The sequence below is a fragment of the Convolutriloba macropyga genome, chromosome 13, assembly GCF_964194025.1.
Source record: "Convolutriloba macropyga chromosome 13, txConMacr16.3, whole genome shotgun sequence".
Lineage (NCBI taxonomy): Eukaryota > Metazoa > Xenacoelomorpha > Acoela > Convolutidae > Convolutriloba > Convolutriloba macropyga.
This window is the reverse complement of record NC_134480.1, coordinates 19,790,134-19,812,902: the sequence shown is the minus strand read 5'-3', so window position 1 is coordinate 19,812,902 and position 22,769 is coordinate 19,790,134. Positions and strand designations below refer to the sequence as shown.

The 22,769-nt window shown below is 33.6% G+C and overlaps 1 protein-coding gene across 1 annotated transcript in view; it reads right to left on the bottom strand.

The window, feature by feature from the left end:
- LOC142351475 (uncharacterized) overlaps window positions 1–19,188 on the bottom strand; it is a 43,990-nt gene extending 24,802 nt beyond the window's left edge. The window contains exons 1-2 of the mRNA XM_075403512.1: window positions 18,525–19,188; window positions 13,314–14,014 (exon numbers count right to left, since the gene is read on the bottom strand). Of these exons, the coding sequence (XP_075259627.1) occupies window positions 13,314–14,014; window positions 18,525–19,083 (1,260 nt within the window). The 5' untranslated portion in view covers window positions 19,084–19,188. The remainder of the gene's footprint in view (window positions 1–13,313; window positions 14,015–18,524) is intronic.
- Between the last annotated feature and the right edge of the window lie 3,581 nt (window positions 19,189–22,769).

The following is a 22,769-nucleotide window of genomic DNA, read 5'->3' as shown; positions in this document are numbered from 1 at the left end:
TCGCCTAGGAAAAAAGTTAGTTTTTCATACGGAAGTTTGCGAATTTCGCGATTAGCGAATTTTAAAAATAGGTCTTTCTCATCGGGTCAAGGGGTTGTCCAAATCAAACCAAACTTGGCATGGAGTATCCCCAGTGTAATTAAAATGTAAAACAAAAAGATTTTTTGGTATAGCTTGCCTAGGAAAAAAGTTAGTATTTCATATGGAACTTTTTGAATTTCTCGAAAAAGGAATTTTAAAAATAGGTCTTTTTCATCGGGTCAAGGAGTTGTTCAAGGCGAACCAAATTGATATCCCAGACTGCCAGTAGTATATAGGTTGTAGTGCAAAAAGAGTTTTTGGTATAGCTCGCCTAGGAAGAAAGTCAGTTTTTCATACGGAAATTTGCTTTTATTTCAAATATTTAATTTTGAAATATAGTATTTTTGATCGGGTCAAGGAGTTGTCCAAATCAAACCAAACTTGGTATGGGGTATCCCAGGGTAGGTAGAGCATAGGAGGAAAAGAATTTTTGGTAAAGCTTGCCTAGGAAAAAAGTTAGTTTTTCATACGGAAAGTTGCAATTATTTCGTTTAAATTGCAATTGTTGATTTTTAAAAATAGGTCTATTTCGTCGGGTCAAGGAGTTGTCCAAATCAAACCAAACTTGGTATGGAGTATCCCCTGTTTATATAAATTCTGAAACAAAAAAATTTTTTTGCTATAGCTTGCCTAGGAAAAAAGTTAGTTTTTCAATCGGAAGATTTGACTTATTCGCTTATTCGATTTTCAAAAGTATAGAAATTTCATCGGGTCAATGAGTTGTTCAAAATGAACCAAATTGATATCCCAGACTACCAGTACTATTTAGGTTGTAATGCAAAAAGATTGGTCCGCTTAACTTTCGTAGAAAAAAAGTTCGTATTTCAATCGAAAATATCGACTTTTTCGCTTATTTTATTTTTAAAAAATAGTAAAATTTTATCGGGTCAAGGAGTTGTTCAAATCGAACCAAACTCGGCATGGAGTATCCCCGGGGTATGTAAAGTGTAAAACAAAAAAATATTGCTATAGCTTGTATAGGAAAAAAGTTAGTTTTTCATACGGAAATTTCCGATTAATTCGAATAATTAATTTTTAATAATTTCAAAAAATAGTTAATTTTTATCGGATCAAGGAGTTGTTCAAAGTGAACCAAATTGATATCCCAAACTACCAGTACTATTTAGTTTGTAATGCAAAAAGATTGGTCCGCCTAACTTTCGTAGAAAAAAAGTTCGTATTTCAATCGGAAATATCGACTTTTTCGCTTATTTTATTTTAAAAAATAGAAAAATTTTATCGGATCTTAGAGTTGTTTAAAGTGAACTAAATTGATATCCCAGACTACCAGTACTATTTAGGTTGTAATGCAAAAAGATTGGTCCGCCTAACTTTCGTAGAAAAAAGTTCGTATTTCAATCGGAAATATCGACTTTTTCGCTTATTTTATTTTAAAAAATAGTAAAATTTTGTCGGATCTTAGAGTTGTTTAAAGTGAACTAAATTGATATCCCAGACTACCAGTACTATTTAAGTTGTAATGCGAAAAGATTGGTCCGCCTAACTTCCATAGAAAAAAAGTTCGTATTTCAATCGGAAATATCGACTTTTTCGCTTATTTTATTTTAAAAAATAGTTAAATTTTATCGGATTTTAGAGTTGTTTAAAGTGAACCAAATTGATATCCCAGACTACCAGTACTAATTAAGTTGTAATGCAAACAGATTGGTCCACCTAACTTTCATAGAAAAAAAGTTCGTATTGCAATCGGAAATATCGACTTTTTCGCTTATTTTATTTTAAAAAATAGTTAAATTTTATCGGATCTTAGAGTTGTTTAAAGTGAACCAAATTGATATCCCAGACTACCAGTACTATTTAGGTTGTAATGCAAAAAGATTGGTCCGCCTAACTTTCATAGAAAAAAAGTTCGTATTTCAATCGGAAATATCGACTTTTTCGCTTATTTTATTTTAAAAAATAGTTAAATTTTATCGGATCTTAGAGTTGTTTAAAGCGAACCAAACTGATATCCCAGACTACCAGTACTATTTAGGTTGTAATGCAAAAAGATTGGTCCGCCTAACTTTCATAGAAAAAAAGTTCGTATTGCAATCGGAAATATCGACTTTTTCGCTTATTATATTATTATTATATATTATATTATTTTATCCTTTCTTGCGACTCAGTCAATCAAGGTGCTTTATTTTTTTTATTGTTTTAGCTTCTTTATGATGTATGTTGATGTTTAGGTTTGTCTCAGATTTTTTTCAGAAAAAAATAGAGCCAAAAAAACTGGTACCTTTTTAGAAAACCTATTAAAAAAAATCGAAATCGATTTATAGGATTCTAATTGGTACACATAGTTACTGAACTCACGAACCTTGCTTGCTGAGACAACGTTTTATGTGTTATATGTTGTTTAAGCCCCTTATGGGCGTTTTGAAGTATGTTTGGGGGTCATTTTTTACGTTTTAGAAAGCTTTTTATAGCCATGTTGGTCTTGCAAGAGCGTTGGTTTTCTGTCTGGAACCTTTCTGGAGCGACGGATGCCTGGCAGGAGTCTTACAAAGTCAACGGTTATCTGGTAAGAATCTTATAAGAACAACGGTTATCTGCTAAGAATCTTGCAAGATTAACGGTTATCTGGTATGAGTCTTGTAAGAGCCCTTACAAGATGATGCATAATCACACAAGAGTCTTGCAAGATCTCAGCAGATAACCGTCCCAATTTGACTAGGGTAACTGGCCAGAAATTGATACAACCTTAACCCAATAATGTTGGGTGAACTGCTCTCAAGCGACCCGCGAGAAGTTGACTCTGATACCAGCCAGCTTGGTCTTAGGAAGGCTAACACCAGGGGGCGCATTAGGGAGGTTGGGAGGTTTGGGGGGGGGGGGGGGGGGGTTCGGGGTGGAATTGAATAATTTCGTTTAAAAGCAAATGAAAAATTTATATGAATACAAAAAGGATCGCTGCAAACATTCTGCAATTGTTGGTGCATTTTCAATAGTTGAAGGCAGCGAATTCTAAGCTCAAAAATGAGAATAGTCGATGTGCGTTAGCACAAAAAATTCCAGCTTATGCCAAACTATTTATTAAAACATGAAAACGTAATACAGACTTATCTCAGACGTAAAATTTCGTATAATTTTTTAAATTATTGTCTTCCTCTTGAACCAGAGCGTGTTGGCCAATAAATCATTTAAAACTCTCATAAAAAGCTTCTGGACCAGCGTGGTTTTTAAAACTAGAGAACACTTTTCAGTCCAGTTAAAATGTGGTTTTAAAAAGATCTATAATGTACTGCGATATGAGATTTCTTAACAATTGCCCCATAAGTGTGACTTTATACATTTAAATGGGTCTTTTTCATTGACCAAACTAAAACATACACATGTTTTGGACTTCACGTCGTAAGTATTTAGTTTTTCAGCAATGATAAATATATCCGGCAGATTGTCTGAAATCAGCCGCGGTTGATACCCATAACCCCATTGGGATAGAAAAAAAAACAAAAAAAGAATAAAAATTGATATTTTGACGTTTTAAAAACAGTTTTAATCGTGGCGTGATAGTCGAGAGGTGTGGCGTGCTAGCCGAGAGGTAAGGTGTGTGATTCACACGCCAATGATTGAGAGTTCAATCCCCTGCCTCCGTGAAGCTGTCTGTGTAAGGATGAGCTCTTACTTAACCATAGCTTGAGGTTGACCATAGCCTGACCAATGTTGGCTGCAATGATGGTACCACGTAAAAGTTTCAGACGCAAAAAAAGTGGCTATAGTCACCAAAAAAAGAGCAATGCTGCTCATTAAAAGATCAGTCTGAAATGTGGGGAATAATAAGAAAAAGGGCAGCTGAGAACAGGCTACTGTAGGCCTAATGCTGTTCCGCTTTGATTACGCAGGAACCAAAATTATTATTATTATTTTAAAGTGCTAACTTTATTTCATGTCGTAGTTAGACTTACCACTATTCGTTAATGAGAGGATACATGGGGTAGTATGCATTCCAATAAGCATTAGACAACCAAGGGTACGATTTCACAATTCACTAAAAGTTTGAGTCAGAGAGCTCAGTTTGAAAGATTGGACTTGAACATAAACAAGAAAAATCTATATAATTTGCCTAAACTTAGTGTCCTAAAAAACAAAGACTTAGTTAGAAAAGAAGACAATTTTACTTTCACTCATCTGCAAAATTGTACTATTAAACTCAATTTCAAATGAACAGGAGCAAATCGATCAGGGGGAGGGGCAACAAAAGAAAAGAACCAGTAGTTAAAAAAATTATGTTCAGTTGGCGTAGTCGTAAATTGGCCGCCGTTGATTCCATAACCCCAATTGGGATTGATAAAAAAAACAGAAAAAGAAAGAAAATTGATTTCAGTATAAAACTATTTTTAAAATACAAACAATTTCGATGTCATTTTGTTGTTTGGCATGAACCAATTTCCTAATGAGAGGATACGGTGGCTAGTATCAATACCAGTTAGCTTTAGAGATGGCAGCTAAGACATAAAACAAAGCTCGAATCTTTTCCATTTGCCCCCAGTACGGTATGCACCTCCAGTTACAGAGTACTTGCCATTATTACATGGTACATTACCATTTAACGATATGGCACGTGCGTCTGGGAGTTGTAAATAAGATGCACCCACTAAGTTGCGGGGGCACCAACGGACAAGATCTCAAAGCTCAAATAGGGCTTAAATTGGGCTTCATGGAGTTTACCCCGTTTCTGTTCTTGATTTCATTTTTTTCGGATCTTCTACTATTGTGCCCCCCCAGCTTAATGGGTGCACAATATTTGCGACCACCCCCCCCCCCCTCCCCCCGACGCACGTACAATATTTGGACATAATGATTTGCTATGTAATAGAAATAGCACGTGCTCTGTAATTTGGGGGGGGGGGGTGGCATAATGCACTGGGGGCACAAATGGAAAAAAATCCCATTTTTCGATATGGGCATGACTCAATTTAGATCGCTCTACTGAGTTACTGTTGATTGAAAGCACTTTGAGCAATGTAAAGATATAAAGTAAAATGATGTTTTATTCGCCATGAAACAAAAATAGGAGCACAAAATGGCAGGCTGAGAAGATGAGAGTGGCTTTCAAAATTCGAACATGACCGGCTAACGTCGGAAGAATTGCTCAAGCGATTGGTGTGAGCTCTAATACATTGTAGCCTGCTTCAGTAGTGGGAGGAGGAAGGAGGTAGTTAATAGATAGGAGGAAAGTGACAGCAGTTCACTTAGGAAACTCAAATGACGTCATCAGAGGCTATTATATATAACTAATAAAATTTAAAATTCGTGAACTTTTCATTTATTTTTTATTATTCAACAGCCTGCTTTTAATTTTTTTCACCTGCTTAAAATTGTAAATGAGAAAAAAGTAGATCACTCACAGCACGCGTAAAAGTCACTCATAACAGATCCAGCAAAAATATTGAATAACAGAGCCGGCAGATTGCCTGAAAATAGCCGCCGTTGACGCGCTTGATGCACATGGAGATTGAAACAGAAAAAAAAGAGAGACAAATTTGACTGTTTTTTTCTGAGTTTTTCTAAGGGTCTAAAAATTTTCCAATTTGGCGTGCAGTTTCAGTAAAATTCTGAATTAATAAATCATTCAGATTCTCAACTGAAAGCTAATAAGCTGAATACCGACATCAGTTAGCAAACACTCTAATGAACTTTGATAACCCAGTTCGGTGGCTTTGTCGGTTTATCCCTTCTCTTTTGATTTTGATCATTCGACTTTGACCGTTTTCACTATATTGCGTATTTCAATGATTGAAAAAATAAAAATCGAATCAGTTGAAACAGTGACTGAAGTAAGCCAGCAGTCAAACACGAAAATCATGACTTATGTAAAACGAAAAAGGGGATCATGAGGTAAAACAAAATCAAAAACTAGCCGGAAGATTTCCGAAAACGAAACAAAGAGTCGTCCTCTCTCTGAAAAAAAACTTTTAAAATGAACTGGTACTTACAAAAGTGACAACTGAAACTAAATAATTTGGTCAAAATTTGAAAATGAAAAAACAACGAAGTCCATTACTTCTGTATTTAATACCAGCAAAAATTACTACGAAAATTGTTTTACGGAATTGGAAACATCAAACTGTTCAAAGTACTGGCAAACTGTTCAAACATCAAACCGGCAAAGTACAAGCTATGCTGTTAAATTTTTCAAATTTGAGGAAAAATTTAAAAACTGGAAAAAAAGTATTACTTATATATCAACTTCCGTAATTTTTCTCATTGAAAAAAAAATAATTTATACCAAAAATGGTAATAGCTTAAAAACTAAATAAATCGTAAGCTGTAGTTGTCTTTAAAAATCCCAAGAAACGATGATGAAACTAAACAATGGCCAAACATAGCTGGCAGATCGCCAGAAAATAGCCGCAATAGATTCGAAGATCGGCCGTCTAAAAAAACAGTAAAAAAGAAAGACCAAAAAAATTCGTCTTTTCATTGAAGGCTGATCTGTTATATTTTGAATAAAAATCTGTATATGTTATTGCTGCCTCTATTAGCTGATCTCAAATAACCTTCATTTAGATTGACACACACCCATTTCACCTTATCTCTTTGAATTAAAGTAAATAAAGTCAATTTTAAAGTGAGGAAGTCATTTTTGAGAGTGAAGTAAGTCAAGTGTGACCAAAAATTTAATCACGCGCTTGAACAAAAAAACTCGCTCCACTAAGAGCAAAAAATGACGTCACACATGCAATTTATTTGAAGTTTCATCAACGAATGAACAAAAGTGGCTGTGACGTCATATGGCCGTAACAAAAATCACGACGACGAAATAAAAAACAAAGAGAAGGCCAGTAATAGCCCCAGCTATCGCTGTGCGGCTATTAAAAACGCGAAAGAACTCTGAAGAAAAATTATCACGTCGCAAATAATTGCTTCCCTCAATTTCAATTCAGGGCCCAACACACAAAGAGTTATAATAACTAAACAGCGATATGATCAAAAACTTCAAACATTCAAATTTACTCAATAAGTTTATTACATAGCGGCAATTTTGTTTCGGGTATCTGTGCAACCTGAAAACATTTATCGTCATTTTTCCAGTGAAAATTCACATCGTGTAGACCAAAAAAATCAGTCTAACAAAGAAAAGCGAGATATAATCCAGTTTAGAAATTGTAAGAGATGAGAATCGCGATGAACTTTAAAAGACGAAAGTTTTAGATGTTAAGACAAAAAGAAAGAGAGGATAACTTCTCAGAAAATTTAGTCTATACAATTTTGGCTACGTATAAAATGATTTCCCAGATCAGAAGAAACATAAATTGACCCATGCTTCTTGAAAGCACAGGGGTTCAACGTTATGTTCTCAGAAGAAAACTGTCAACCAAAAATTTTAACAGTGAATCTAGCAGAAACTCAGTGCTATATTGTATTTTAAAACATTGAAAGAAATGAAAAACTCTTAATGAAAATTTTTATTAAATCAAGACTAAAATTCTTAGTTCAAATCACAATATTCACTAAAAAATTAAAGCCGATAAAAATATAAAACCTTGATTGTTGGACAGCTACATGCTACAGTGTGGAGCAGACAAAGATTGTAAAAAGGTTTAGAAATGGTTCGCATATTATTAAAAAAATCAAAACGCAAATTCTAGTTAAAATTCAAACTGAAAACCATTTAGCAAAAATAACATGGATTTTCCATTTTTAAGCAATCTAGATTCAAAAAAATTGCATAACCATCTTCCTGTCTCAGTAAAATTTATAAACTGTTCAAGTTCGAAACAAACAAATTGAAAAAAATTGTCAATTTTTTTACTTAATTTCAAAGGCTTTTTACAAAAAACTACTTCAGTTAATAATAGATTGAAACAAATAATCCTGACGGTGCAGATGAAGAAATTTAAAAAGAGTTTCAAAGTAAACTACAAAATACAAAGAAAAACTAGGGAAAATGGGAAAAAAACGCCAAAACCGGATTAGTTTGTGTACACTTTTGTAAAAAACAAAAAATCTCACGTCATAAGAGGCATCCAATTGATTAATTATCAAAAATGCATTGCCATATTTACTATGTGCGATAAAAGAAAAGTCCGCTCAAAGCTCCAAAATTGAAGAAGTGGATGGAAAAATGCCAAAATTTTACTTAAAACTGAGAATTGTGAATCAATTTTGCGATTGAAACACTTTATTAGGCGCTCAAAAACATTTTGGTATCAATTTCAGAGAGTCACTTTTTCATGCGGAAAAAATGAAAAATTATATCTACAAAAAAAAACAATTTGCAACAAAAAATTTGCAAAATAGACGGAAACGCGGCTAAAAACTGTCATCTATAGGCGCAAAAATCACTTTTCAAAGTCAAAAAGTCATTCAATTAAAACAGCGCATTGTCATATACCTTCTCTTGCTCAGAAAACATTAATTCGCACGGCAAGTTTGCTTACTTTTGCTTTCAGATCAAAATGGCGTTTAAACATTGTAATTCTTGTTTAAAAAACTTAAGAAAACTAAAACTCTTCGAGTCGTAAAAAGGAGAGCGCCTAAATAATAGCCTTCTAGGAGGCTGACGGCAGCTATTGAAGAACAAAGCGCTCAGATTGCCCGAATTTATCTGTCGTTGACGGACTAGACGCACATCGGCTGCCTCTATTAGCTGATCTCAAATAACCTTCATTTAGATTGACACACACCCATTTGTCCTTATCTCTTTGAATTAAAGTAAATAAAAGTCAATTTTAAAGTGAGGAAGTCATTTTTGAGAGTGAGGTAAGTCAAGTGTGACCAAAAATTTAATCACGCGCATGAACAAAAAACTCGCTCCACTAAGAGCAAAAAATGACGTCACACATGCAATTTATTTGAAGTTTCATCAACGAATGAACAAAAGTGGCTGTGACGTCATATGGTCGTAACAAAAATCATGACGACAAAATAAAAAAAAACAAAGAGAAGGCCAATAATAGCCCCAGATATCGCTGTGCGGCTATTAATAAAATTATCAAGTCAGAAATTAATCATGAAAAAGGCTTATCAGAACGATCAATATTCAAAACTAGAAAATCTTTTATTACCAAAATCCAACCCTATCAATAATCCCAGAAGAAAACTGTCAACCAAAAATTTTAACAGTGAATCTAGCAGAAACTCAGTGCTATATTGTATTTTAAAACATTGAAAGAAATGAAAAACTCTTAATGAAAATTTTTATTAAATCAAGTTTAAAATTCTTAGTTCAAATCACAATATTCACTAAAAAATTAAAGCCGATAAAAATATAAAACCTTGATTGTTGGACAGCTACATGCTACAGTGTGGAGCAGACAAAGATTGTAAAAAAGTTTAGAAATTGTTCGCATATTATTAAAAAAATCAAAACGCAAATTCTAGTTAAAATTCAAACTGAAAACCATTTAGCAAAAATAACATGGATTTTCCATTTCTAAGCAATCTAGATTCAAAAAAATCGCATAACCATCTTCCTGTCTCAGTAAAATTTATAAACTGTTCAAGTTCGAAACAAACAAATTGAAAAAAATGGTCAACTTTTTTACTTAATTTTTTTACTTAAATGGTCAATTTTTTTTACTTAAAAAATGGTAAATTTTTTTTACTTAATTTTTTTATTTAAAATACGAAAAAAACTGGGGAAAATGGGAAAAAACCGCCAAAACCGGATTAGTTTGTGTAATAGTTTGTAAATTAGTTTGTGTTTTATAAAAAACAAAAAATCTCACGTCATAAAAGGCACCCAATTGAATATTTTTCAAAAAGGCATTGCCATATTTACTACGTGCGATAAAAGAGAAGTCCACTCAAAGCTCCAAAATTGAAGAAGTGGATAGAAAAAAAGCCAAAATTTTACTTAAAACTGAGAATTGTGAACCGTTTTTGCGCTTGAAACACTTTCTTAGGCGCTCTAAAACATTTTGGTATCAATTTCAGAGAATTACTTTTTCATGCGGAAAAAATGAAAAATTATATCTACAAAAAAAAAACAATTTGCAACGAAAAATTTGCAAAATAGACGGAAACGCGGCTAAAAACTGTCATCAATAGGCGCAAAAATCACTTTTCAAAGTCAAAAATTCATTCAATTAAAGCAGCGCATTGTCATATACCTTCTCTTGCTCAGAAAACATTAATTCACACGGCAAGTTTGCTTACTTTTGCTTTCAGATCAAAATGGCGTTTAAACATTGTAATTCTTGTTAAAAAAATTTAAAAAAACTAAAACTCTTCGAGTCGTAAAAAGGAGAGCGCCTAAATAATAGCCTTCTAGGAGGCTGACGGCAGCTATTGAAGAACAAAGCACTCAGGTTGCCCGAATTTATCTGTCGTTGACGGACTAGACGCACATCGGGATTGCCGGAACATCGGGACAAAAAAGGAAAGAAGAAATTGACAAAACATTTTCTTAAGTTTCGAAAATTGTCTAATTCAGTGTGCAGTTTCAGTAAGATTCTAAACCTATACTTAACTCTGCTTCTAAATTGAAGGTTGTTAAGCTTAATTCTAATATCAGCTAGCAATCGCTCTAGTGAACTTTGATTACCCAATGCACTATGACTTAACGACCGGGCTTTATCGGTCTGTCCCGTTTCTTTTGATTTTGTTCTTTTGACATCAACCGTTTTTACTATATTGCGTAGTTCAATGCTTTAAAAAAATTAAAAGTTCATTTAATTGAAACAATGACTGAAGTAAGCCAGAAGTCAAACGCCAAAATCATGGCTTACGTAAAACGAAAAAGCTGATCAAAAGGAAAAGCGAATTAAAAGAAACAAAGCATGACAAGTGCTGACGTACAATTCAAAAAATTATCATTGAGTAAACAAAAAACTAAAACTCTAACGGACGAGTTAATTGGGAAAACCATTTTAAAAAATCAGACAAAAACTTCAAAAAGAATCTGAAGATCAGTGTCAAAAAACCGCATGGGGACAAATGACAGCTAACGAGAAAGAAAATATTGGCTCAAACAGAAAACAAGGCCTAGATTGAAATATGAATGGATTGGGAAAACCATTTAGAAAATAACGATTCAAAAATATGCAAAAATAACATTAAAAATCAAAGTGAAATTGCCGCATAAGAACAAAAAAACCACTAGCGAGAAAGCTAATTTCTGTTCAAATACTGTTTTCTTACTCTACTTTAAAGTTAGAGTGACAGAATTTCAAAAATCAAAACCACTCGCATTTTTGCTCCACTTCTTTTTCGGCGTGACAAAAATCAGCACTCGAATTTTATTTCAAAACTTATGAAAACCAATTGAAGGAAAAAAATTAACGCCCCTAACTAACATCACATTAATCTACTGAGTGACCACAATAACTCACATAATAGTTATTCTACTGAATATCAGTAATAATTTTAAAACATGAAAATGAAAAAGAATGAAAAAGTATCTGACCAGAGAAAACGATAAAGCATGTGTTATAAATTTTACATTGAGTTTCAAGTTTTAAAAAAAATTTAGCGAAAACCCATGCAATACGTTTAGTTATATTTCGTTGAACCTCTGCAAATGGTGACAAATGACCAGCACAATTTTTAAAGTAGAGAAACCGGAGGTAAGAGAAAAGAAATGAAGAACAAAACTAATAAAATTTTCTGTAAAAATTCAAGAAAATTTAGCCAAAATTTATTCCACGACTGCCAATATTTTGAATTCAAATCATTATTTTAAAAAACTTTTAATACTACTTTTGGTCAAGCGACTACCAATCCAAAAATTTGTCGATTTATGAAAGTAAAAACGAATAACCAAAAGAAAAAAGTTAGAAATTTGTAATATCTGTCAATTGAAAATGCACAAAATAAACTTCAACAACACTTCTAAAGCAGTTCTAATTATAATCTAGAACTGTAAAGAGTAGCAAAATCTACACAATAAAAAGATTTCTGCAAAAATAGGCAAAAAAAACGAAAACTCGCAGAACTCTTCCTAAAAATTCCTCAATTATCTTTAACAAATTGACCTAAAAATAAAATCAAAACCATTAAAATGCATCAAAAACAACTAGTTACGGTTATAAGCATAACCAATTGCTGAAAAAAATGAAAAACAAAAAAGGCATATAAAACAATTTGAAACAAAGTCTTGAAGAAAAATTATGCTTTTTTTAACGAGAGCTCATAGACCCAAAAAACGTTAATTGGAGCAAATAGAGAATTGAAGAGCTTCCAAAAGAATAGGCAAGCAAAACAGGCTAAAAAACTTTTCTGAGATTAGAAACAAAACGAAAGGCAGCAAAAAAAATTAAGAGAAATTATTTAAAATTTTTCATTTCATTGTCATTTTTCATAACAAAAAAAATCGTTTAATACCATTGAAACTGTTTTTACTTGGGATCTTAACTTTATAACTAATATACGTCTATTCAAAGCCCGTACAAAGCAGTATAACGAAACAACATGCAAACAATTTTTAAAATTCAATTAAAATTCATCAAAATTGATAAAAACTTGCAAAATGGTATAAAATTGACCAGAAGCCTACAAACCACTATCAAAACCAGCCCAAAAATCATATAATATCATAAAAAATCGAAACCAAAAAAAACACAAAACACAATTTTAAAAACACGCACGTGAAAACAAAATTTCGCTGGCTTACAGAATTTTTTTTCACACCTCAATTTCTTGCTCCCTCGAGAACAGCGGAATGAACAAAAACCACTCCCTTTTCGCTCCACTCTTCAATTTTGTTCAGGATCAAAATCACTCCAAAATTTTTCACGCATTTCATTTCCTGCTTTGAAATTCACTCCAACTAAAGTGATTAAAAAAGGACTTTTCCAATACTCCTCTTCGAGTCGTAATGAAAAAGACAGCGCCCCAATACAATTCAAATTCTTTGAATTATAAAAAAAGGATAGCGCCTAAGTAATAGCCGATTGAGAGGCTGACGGCGGCTATCGATAACCTATATATTTAGCTTTTGTGGAAAGATCTTCGGTTTTTACTTTAAAATATCGATTTTGATTTAAAGAGCTGCTTAATTGTTGACGATCAATTTTCAGAGTTTGAGTAACCATGTGCACTTCTGCTTCTGGTTGTTAGAGATCAAAGCCTGCTCAATAAATCAGTGAAAACTTTAATTTGCAGCGGACCGGCTAGGCTTCTCGGTTATCATTTAACCGTTTCAATAGTTAATTTGGACAGTCAATGAAGCCAACTGTCTTGACGTTACCTCTTAACAGATGTTATAAAACTATACAACTTAAAAGCAGGTCAAAATACGGGTATTAAATATCCTACGTTTGATTTGCTGTTTATTTAACCTTTTTCTTGGCGTCTCCATCGGCGTTCATGAGATTTTCTAGTTTGAATGCCGGAACCTTAGGTGGATACTTATCGACAATCTTTAAAACCTCCGTTTTCAACTGCAATGCTACATTGCCCCTGCAACTATCCAGAAAAGCTTTGACCTCTTTCAACTCTTTCTCGAATTTTTTCTTTTCCGCTTCAATCTTCTCATACTCGCTTTGAAGAGTGTCTTTTTGCAGCTCACGTAAATAATTTTCAGCATCTTTGTACCAGTCATGAAACGTCACGTTTCTGGGACTCAAAGACAGTCCAAGTTCTATACTTTTCTTCAAATACTCTCTTGCTTTGAATTTGCTATTCTGAAGTTTGAGAACTTTGTATTGATATGTTCCCATTCTGCTCATGAGAAGTGCTTCAAGCTCTATGTCCTTTTCTCTGACTTGGGTCCAAGCAAAGTGATACAAATCGTACACATCGTAAACTTTATCGAAGTCCAGTTCTTCAGTTTCGAGCATCACTTTTCGATGTTCTTCATCAGCAATTTTTAGCGCCATTCGCCCAACTGTCTGAGTCATTTCGATTAAAGTTTCTTCTTCCAGAATTTCAATTTCGTCATCTAAGTCCTCTAAGTATTCTTTGACAGACTCGCTAAGGGAGTTCATGCTCTTCGATTCTCTGAATATCTTTCTGAAGCTTTCGATTGGTCTGCGGATCTCTAAAAAAATTCAACATCGCATTAATAATTAATGGTCTTTGCAAGGGTAGGGTGGGGGAACACGCACGTGCGAGCAATAAAAGGCCAGATCTCTTCTGTCCCAGATTCTAAAAGGCCCGATTCCAAAATTGCAAGATCGTGTTTCAAGCAAGGTTACGTGAATTTTCTTAATTTCACGTCAAAATTCTTGACTTGCATCTCAGACCTTTGGGTTGTTCGCGATTACTGTCAGACTTTCTCAGTAACTTTATCAGAGTCATGTAACCAATACTCGAGTTCGACAAATGTATACCAACAAAGAACTAAAACATGGTCATATTTGGGTCCTTGTGACGCGGTTTTGCCGGAACTCAATGTCAACCATAGAAAGAGATCTTGCAGCAAAAAAATGTTTTTAGCAAACAATGAAGAGTAAAAAAATGGTGTTATTTATAATACAAATTGTTTATGAGTCCGCATATTACCAGAGATTACTTACAAAGTTTAAAAAGTTAATTGTCAGTTTAGTACTTTTATTGCATTCTGTTAGGAGTTCATTGACCCCTCAGGATCGTTCTGATATGCCTAAGTTGGGAGGATCAAAAATCATAGTGCTCATTCTTATTGGACAGGGAATGTTATATATGACTTCCCAATACGCAATTACCAAGGACAAAAACATCAGTTTTAAAAGCCATGAAGCCCGGTTAAGCAAAGATTGATTTTCTTTGTCTAGAAAACCAATGACGCCTTTTTTCACAAGGCCCAGAGTAAAATGTTCTGCTTATCTACTATTCATTTTTAAATCATTTTCAATGGAACTGCAATGCAAAGTTAAAAAGCAGTTGAATTGTTTCCTTAAAGTGACTGTGATTGAGTTTCTGCTGGCTTCAGGGAAATGAATGCTAAGATGTTTGTTTGCCCGTCTTTTTCCAGCAGTTTTTTCTAAACCATTTCTACTAATATACTCTTGTAGGCGTTTAATTTTTCACACAATTCTCAGTACTTTCATTTTTATTTTCGTCAACTCCTAGATGTAAAGTGTTTGACTGATGTATGTGTCAATTGCGTGAGTTCGAACTAAAATCAAGTTTTCGCAAGGAAGATGATCTTAAGTCATCTGTTTATTTGTCAATAAATTGTAAAACACTTTTGGTTGTCCTTCCATCAGCTAAGACACGATATTGAGTTACCGGCAGCGCGAATGTTTTACATATTTCGTTCATCTGCCATATTCTTAGAATTTTTCTGAAGCGGTAGAACACAGCAATGAACCGATTTAGTTTTTCGATAAAATAAACTGTTCTCCTTGTAATTTAGCTGGTGCTCAACAATAACGCCTAGGTACTTAAAACTGTTCGCGTTTTCCACTGCTTTGGATTTCATTAAGAAGCTGTTTGTTGCATGTCACTCTTTTTTTCTATGCTCATAGTCATGGTATTTTTAATTTTCAATGTTAGTTTAATTTGATAAAAACCACTTTGTAATATTATTTAAAGCCAGTTGGCAGTCTTCGCTTGCGGTTGTTTTTGTACTTTTTTGTGTTTATATCTGCAATGTGGACAAAGAGTTAATCATTTGATACTCCAAGGTTACACAAGGTAGGTTTACATACGTAAGGAGTAGCATAGGTTTATATACGTTTACATAGGTTTACATACGTAAGGAGTAGCAGCGGACCAGGGATAGAAGCTTGAGGTACATCATTTTTTGATTTGCAAGATTTTGGTTTACTTTTGACCAGAATAAATCCCAATAAATCCTATAAAACAGAGTAGGTCCTAGTTTTCTATACGGATTTAGAAAAGACATAATAAAAGGAAAAGCAATTTATGCTGTATTCTCTTTTCCTTTTGCAATTGCCGCAAGGAAATTTTCTCTTCAATTTTATTTTTAAAAACGTTGGTTTTAATTGTGCCTCACTTTGAGTTTGTTTTGTTGATTGAAACGAGTTTGCCTGTTGAGGACCTACCGAGGCAAAATAATTGTTAAGATTTTCGATTTTCTGCTCAAGGAAATCGTTTCGGCTGTTTCATCGATTGAGATTTTATTTACAACATTATTAACAGAAATGACTAAAATTTGGTTCGTCTTTCCGGACTCACGGGCCATTTTTTTAAATAACCTTCTGCATTTCTGAAACCAGATTATTCATTGCCCTAAGTTGCTATTACGAATCACATTGCACTACAACACTTGTTTCTGTGCTGTCTCCAAACGCTTTTACTACAAGTTCGTGTTGAAGATAAGTGTTGAAAAGTTCATAAATTGCTTAACAAGCTAATCATAATCCCAATTGCACAATTGTTGAAAAGCAAGTATTCAAAAGACAAAGGGGATAAAAAAGGCAAAAAATTGAAATTGACGGTTTTTTCTGTTAGCTTTTTTCAGGCCCTTAGTTTTCATGGTAACCATTTCAGAAACAGAATCCAATTTTTTTAAAAAAAAAACGAAAAGCATTTACGAATTTGGAAGCAAAAAAAATCAACAAAAAGGGAGAAGAGATACATTTAACTTATTCTTGATCAATGAATCATAAATCATTTTGTACAACTATACTGTACATTGTATTAATTTTTCTGCTTTTTTGCCAAAAATTGTATCCAAATGGACAATTGTAGCACATAAAACGTAGAAGAAAACTGTAAGAAATAATTTTCTAACGAAACGAAAAACAAACAATTTCGCATCATTTTGATTATCTTCTCCGTCGTATCTCTGGCTTCCTGAATCAACTGCTTTGAGTGCCAACGAGGACCTCTATATCTCAGACCATTTGATAAATCGGTCAAAAAAAGAACAATCAATTTTTTTTTCGAATTGAGTAGACAAATCAAAATTTTTTTGTCGAACTAGAGCTTACTCATGAAAAATTTTTTAGGCAATTACACTAAGATAAAACCAAAAAACCAAAAACCTTGAGCTTACTTTTACAAATTTTCGGCGTTGACCGTATTTGAGATTTTCGATACAAGCGGAACAGGAAAATAATTTCATCGGAAAAATTGAAAACTATTTGCTTTTTTCAGTTATGTATTCTGTTGGATAAATCACAACGCTTTCAAAGATAATTTTGCTTTAATATACAGTCAGTCACTTTTTCCACCAATAAAAAATGTGTAAAAAATATCAAGAAGTCAACCGTTTATTGACTTCAGAAGCAATCTCAACTCTGGAAAGCAATTTGGAAAACATGAAAAATCAATTTGTTTTTGTAAATTGTAGCGCAATTTTACGCAAAAACATTTTAAACTCTACAAATTTTTAGGAGCGTAATTCGATTGTAACTAATTCGAGAAAAATTATCTTATGAAAGCTCAAAAAGATAAAACTGGGAAGTTCTCTGACATCAGATTAAACTGATTACATTTTTGCACGATTGGATAGTCACGTTTGATAAGCATTTCAATTTATCGGAAATTTTGAAAAACAAATTTGTTTTCATTTCATATAAACAAACAGGTAAATTTTTGAATCAAGTTAGAAAATTTTTCTCTGAATTGCTGCACAAATTATGTTTACCCACTGAAACCAATCCTGTATTCCAACTAAAGGCTCTACATGTCGATAAAAACTTCATATTTTCTTACTGGGAATTTTTCAATAGAAGAGTAGAAAATCCGTAAGTTAAGAAAAACCATAATAATTTTTGTCTTTCAAAACACTGCAACAATTTTCTCAACTTATTTTTGGTTAGCTTTACAAAACTTGTTCTTAATTGACTCAAAATTGACTGAATCATTGGATTATAGAGTTCACTAGGGTGAGTTAAATGATATTCATAAGGTCAGTACTTCAGCAAGAAAATTGTCCATTACTTTTGATTTATCACAATTCGATTTGTCAGGTAAACGTCGCCATTTTTTACTTAATTAAAACTGTACTAAATTACACAGGGGTGCCAATATTGCACATGAATTAAAATTAACTTGGCAGAAATTCTTTTTCATGAAGACAAATCATAACTGCTCTAAATTCTGATGAGTTCAAGTTGTTTGGTTACTTTTTGATGAGAAATATAGTATGAACTTAATCTTTACATAGACTTGGTATATAATTATTGAGTGGAGTACACTTTAAAACAGATACAATTAGATGAGAGAAAACATTTTATTCTTGGCTAATTCTGGTATGTAAACTGGCCGCTGTAAAGTTTTCATGCAAATTACAGTCTGTATCGGTTTAGGAGGAATTTTCTTTTCGACTGTGTATTCTTGCCGAATTTTAACTGGCTAGAAGGTTGTTTTATATAGCAAAACTTTTGACAATGCATGTGGTTTTACATCTCTCAGAGATATAGCAAAAAAATTTCCTGAGTTTTTCAGTTTTTATATTAAAGAAAACTGTTATCAATGTTGATTGGGAAAAATTGCTGCAATTTGAACTTGGCAAAACTAATAGGCAAAAAAGTTTTAATCTGAGATCAAAGAGAACCTTTTGAAAAGACGGCGACGCAGAGCCCTGCATGAGCCGTCTTGTTATTTTACCAATTCGTATCTGAAAGTAATTGTCAAAGAACTAAATTTATTACCTTCAAAACTGTATTTGGCTGCTCTGTCCTCGTTCTTTTCCAAATAAACCACCCCATTTGAGAAAAAATATCTGCCAATTTTGTAATAAAGCGCCGCTTTCGCTTCCCAAGTGTTGTTGTGTACACCGACAGCCATTGCGTTTAAGATCGAATCTTTGCTCAAATTTTCGAAAGACATTTCGAAATCTGCTACCATGGTATCAATTCTCTCCTCTAATTCGTCGAAATCGTTGCTATCTTCTGTAAGTAACTTCAAATATGTAACCCAATGAAAGTATTTTGAAATTGTCTCAAGTGCCGATATGCTAACATCATCGCAGTAACGTCTTGGGTTATCAATGACAAATTGGAATTTGTGCTCTAAATTCTTCCAGATCAAAGCCAAGGCCTTTTGTTTCTGATGTTTATCGGTAGCGGCCAGCGCTGCATTGCAGTAACATTTGTAGCATTCGTCAATCCAGTATTCAACTAGAGCCGGGGACTTGTTAGCTGGGTCTTTCTTTTCAAAAACAGTCGCGTCTTGTAGACATTTTTGAAAACTCATCACGTTTTTAGACATTTTTTCACGTCTTTTCGCAAATCAAATTTGGTGCTGTAAAGATTTGCGCTGTGAACGAACAGAAATGTGAACAAGCAAAATTTCAACGATTTCGCCACTATGAAGGGAAATTTACGTCAACGATTAAAGTTTAATTTTGCAAACTATCTGATTTGGACAAAAAGTGAGGCAAATTTCCTATGTGAAAAAAGTTAAAATATCACGCATCCTGTCGCTCTTTTCAGGAAACAATCAGAAAAAAACAGTTGATGTATATCTTTCCTCTAAAATATAGCTAGAGTGAACAAAACGTGCAAACTATACGAAGGTCGAAAGTAAGTCAGCGCCTGACAATTTGATAAAGTAAAAATCAAATTCGTGCTTTACGGTACAAATTATAAATTTTATGGATCTTTTCCGTTTGTGCCCCCCAGTACGTTATGCTGCCCCCAGTGACAGAGCACGTGTCATTACATAGTAAATCATTATGTAAAAATATTGCACGTGCGTCTGGGGGTTGCAAATAATATGCACCCACTAAGCTGGGGGGGGCACAAACGGAAAAGATCCAATTTTATTCATTAAATTTAATCGACAATATATCCAAAACCATGTTTTAAAGGTTAGAGAACCCAGGCTATAATTTCATTCGTCGCCAAATTCTCGAGGCAGATATTTCAGTTTGAAAGATTGAACTTAGACTTAAAGAACTAAAATTCTAATTTTTGCCCTAAACTTAATATCCTATTTGAAGACACCGTGTTTAGGCCAAAAAAATAGACTTGTTAGAAATCTAACTTTTGACACTTGAACCAAACCGCTATAAATAATGGGCTGCTTCGCTATCTGAGACGGAGACGTTTGGTTTAATTCAACTCATGTATATATTTTTAAGAAAAATACGGATCTATTCCGTTTCGCCTCCCCCCCCCCCCCCATCTTATTGGGCATAAATTTTTTATGACCCCCAGGCGCACGTGCTATTTTCTTACATAGTAACGTGCTATATAACAACATTTAATTTGTAATTGGGGGGTCATAAAAAACACTGGGGGCCGAAACAGAATAGATCCAAAAAAAAATTTTCGTCTCTAGTCTGCAAAATTGAACACTTCGTACATTCAACGCTTTTGTATCCTTTGCTTCTCGGAATACATTAGAACAAAGTTTTAGTCCCCCTCGGGCCTCGTGCCAGTCAAATTACTAAATCCCTGGGGCGAATAATATTATGTTCTAGCATATGCTTAGACGTGTAAGCTTGTGCGGAAAACAGTGACAGATGGTAAAAACTATTTCAGATATTCCCCGAAATAAAGAAACTCCGTCACATTTGTCCGCAATGCTGGTTTTTGAGCACGCTAAGCGTACAGAACAGTGAAAAGATTTTGTCGCAGTTGTTCAGGCTCTGGATCAAGTTGTCTGCGCCATCTCTGCTGCTCAATGTTACACCATCTAATTATCACAATAGTTGACAAATTCTCATTTAGACCACAATTGCGATAAAAACAGAATAATTTGAGTTTTGAGATGAAATCGATACATAATTTATCATTACACTACAAATATTACCACACGGTTGTTATCGCCACCGAGACGTTATCATACTCCGAGGCGAAGCCGAGGTGTTATGATAACTTCGAGGGCTATAACAACCGTTTGGTAATTTTTTTTAATCAGCACCTGTTGCGATCATGTTTGTTTTCATAGACTACAAAGTTATCAAACTGTTTCCATTACTAGACTACGAGTTCATCACCACTCTTTTATCATGACTGGTTACTTAGTAACAGTGGCGATAAAAGAGTGTGACAAACTCGTAGTCTAATGCTGAAGCGTTTTTCCAGTGTCGATCGGGCATCAAAATTTATTACACTGGCAGTTTATTTAACTGCTATTATCGCAACAGGCATTGGTTAAATGACCCTACTTACATCTGAATTTGAGATTATATTTGCATATAATTACATTGATGTTTGGAAAGTATTTGATGCATTTTGCCGCAATTTGCAATGAGCAAGATCCACAGCAAATAAAATGTCAAAGGTGCAGACTGTTTTAAAAAAAACTCAAAATTAGTGACATTTCTCATCGAAAATTGATTTTTTTCCCTCAAGATCTATGGGTTGCTAATATGTTTTTGTTCAGGATATAAATGTAAGAAATCAACATGCAGAAAAAATATTTGACGACTCGATTTGGGATGAAAAGTTTCATTACTGGTTGATGTTTATTGGTTGATGAAATCACCCAAGTACACCCTTTAGTAATTTTGAGTACAAATCGTAGCTGCTCGGAGGACTTAGTGCCTTGAAACGAGGGTATTTAAGCCCCAGTGCTGGTCAAAAATATCGAGGGGACTAGAATTTTATGTTTTAATTTATTAAACGGTACCAACAGATCAAGACCTAAAGTAGTATTTGGAGTACGGAAATAATTTTGATACACTTTCATAAAGTCATTGTGTGTTATAAAAATTGTGAAATAACCCTGGTTAAGAAATAATCCGTTGCTAAGGGGAGAATGCGAGCCAACTTACCAAAAAAAATTGATTTTGATTTATTTGATAAAAATTTACGTGGGTCAGAACGTGCTATATAAAATTGCATCAATAAATATGTTCTGTTAACTCTTCGGGCGTAACTTAGCGGCCCAGCCCCAACAATGTTTGAACAAAAATCCTGAACACCCTCATGACTTACGCGCAGAACTCGGCGCTAGCACCCTAGTGTCAGGTCACTAAGTCCCTAAAGTTACTGAGATTTATGTTCCAATATTTATAAGTATTTCTAACGTCTATGGCAAATTGTAATCTGACGATGTTTGGAGTTGAAAAAATAATGCTAAAAACATAAATTAGGGTCCTTACGATTGGGCTGCTAAATTTGGGCTGCTATCCTAAGCCCAAAAATTAGCATTTTTTTAAAGCTGGGTTCTCGAAGAGATTTACGTATGCGACTAGGTGGAGTAAAGACAAAAGAAACTCAAAATCAACCTAAAACCAATATTAATTAATGTACTACCACTAATTGCTTTAGACCACCAATAAAAAATAATTGAACTGACCTCTCATGAACCAATGCTTTGGTATGTTTGGATGAAAACTGTTGATTAAAATTGTTCTTCTGGAACCAAAATAGATTTATAAAAATTGCACACAAAAACTTCTTGTTATCATTAGAACAAAAGAACAAAAAGAAGCGAAACAATAAAATAAGTAGAGTAAAACTAAAAGAAAACAACGTAAAAATGTTCGTGAGAACAAGTTTTTTAAAGTCTAAACTTTTTCAATATTTTAAAAATCTAAAGTAATTGACGAAGGATTAATAGTTCAGCCAATTACACAATTTTGTATTCTTAGACCATGCCTACAGGGATTAATGCTTCTATTTCAATAAATTGAGTAAAACATTTTTATAATATGTTATTTTGATTCAGCATTAGGAAACTGAAATGCATAACTACAAATGACAAAAGTGGTTTTCTTTGGGATTCAACATTATCATCTGATCTCATTAAAAAAATTTTTGAAATTTCAAGTGCAGGTAAATTTACCTTTTTCAAGACAACCAGGCAAGATTAATCAAGTTAACGAAGTTAAAAAGCATCATCAAAACCTATTTGGCACAAAATCATAAGTTTACAAACGAATTAAAGACATAAATGTCGACAATTAACAACAAGTATTCAGACATCTTAAAAAATTTAGC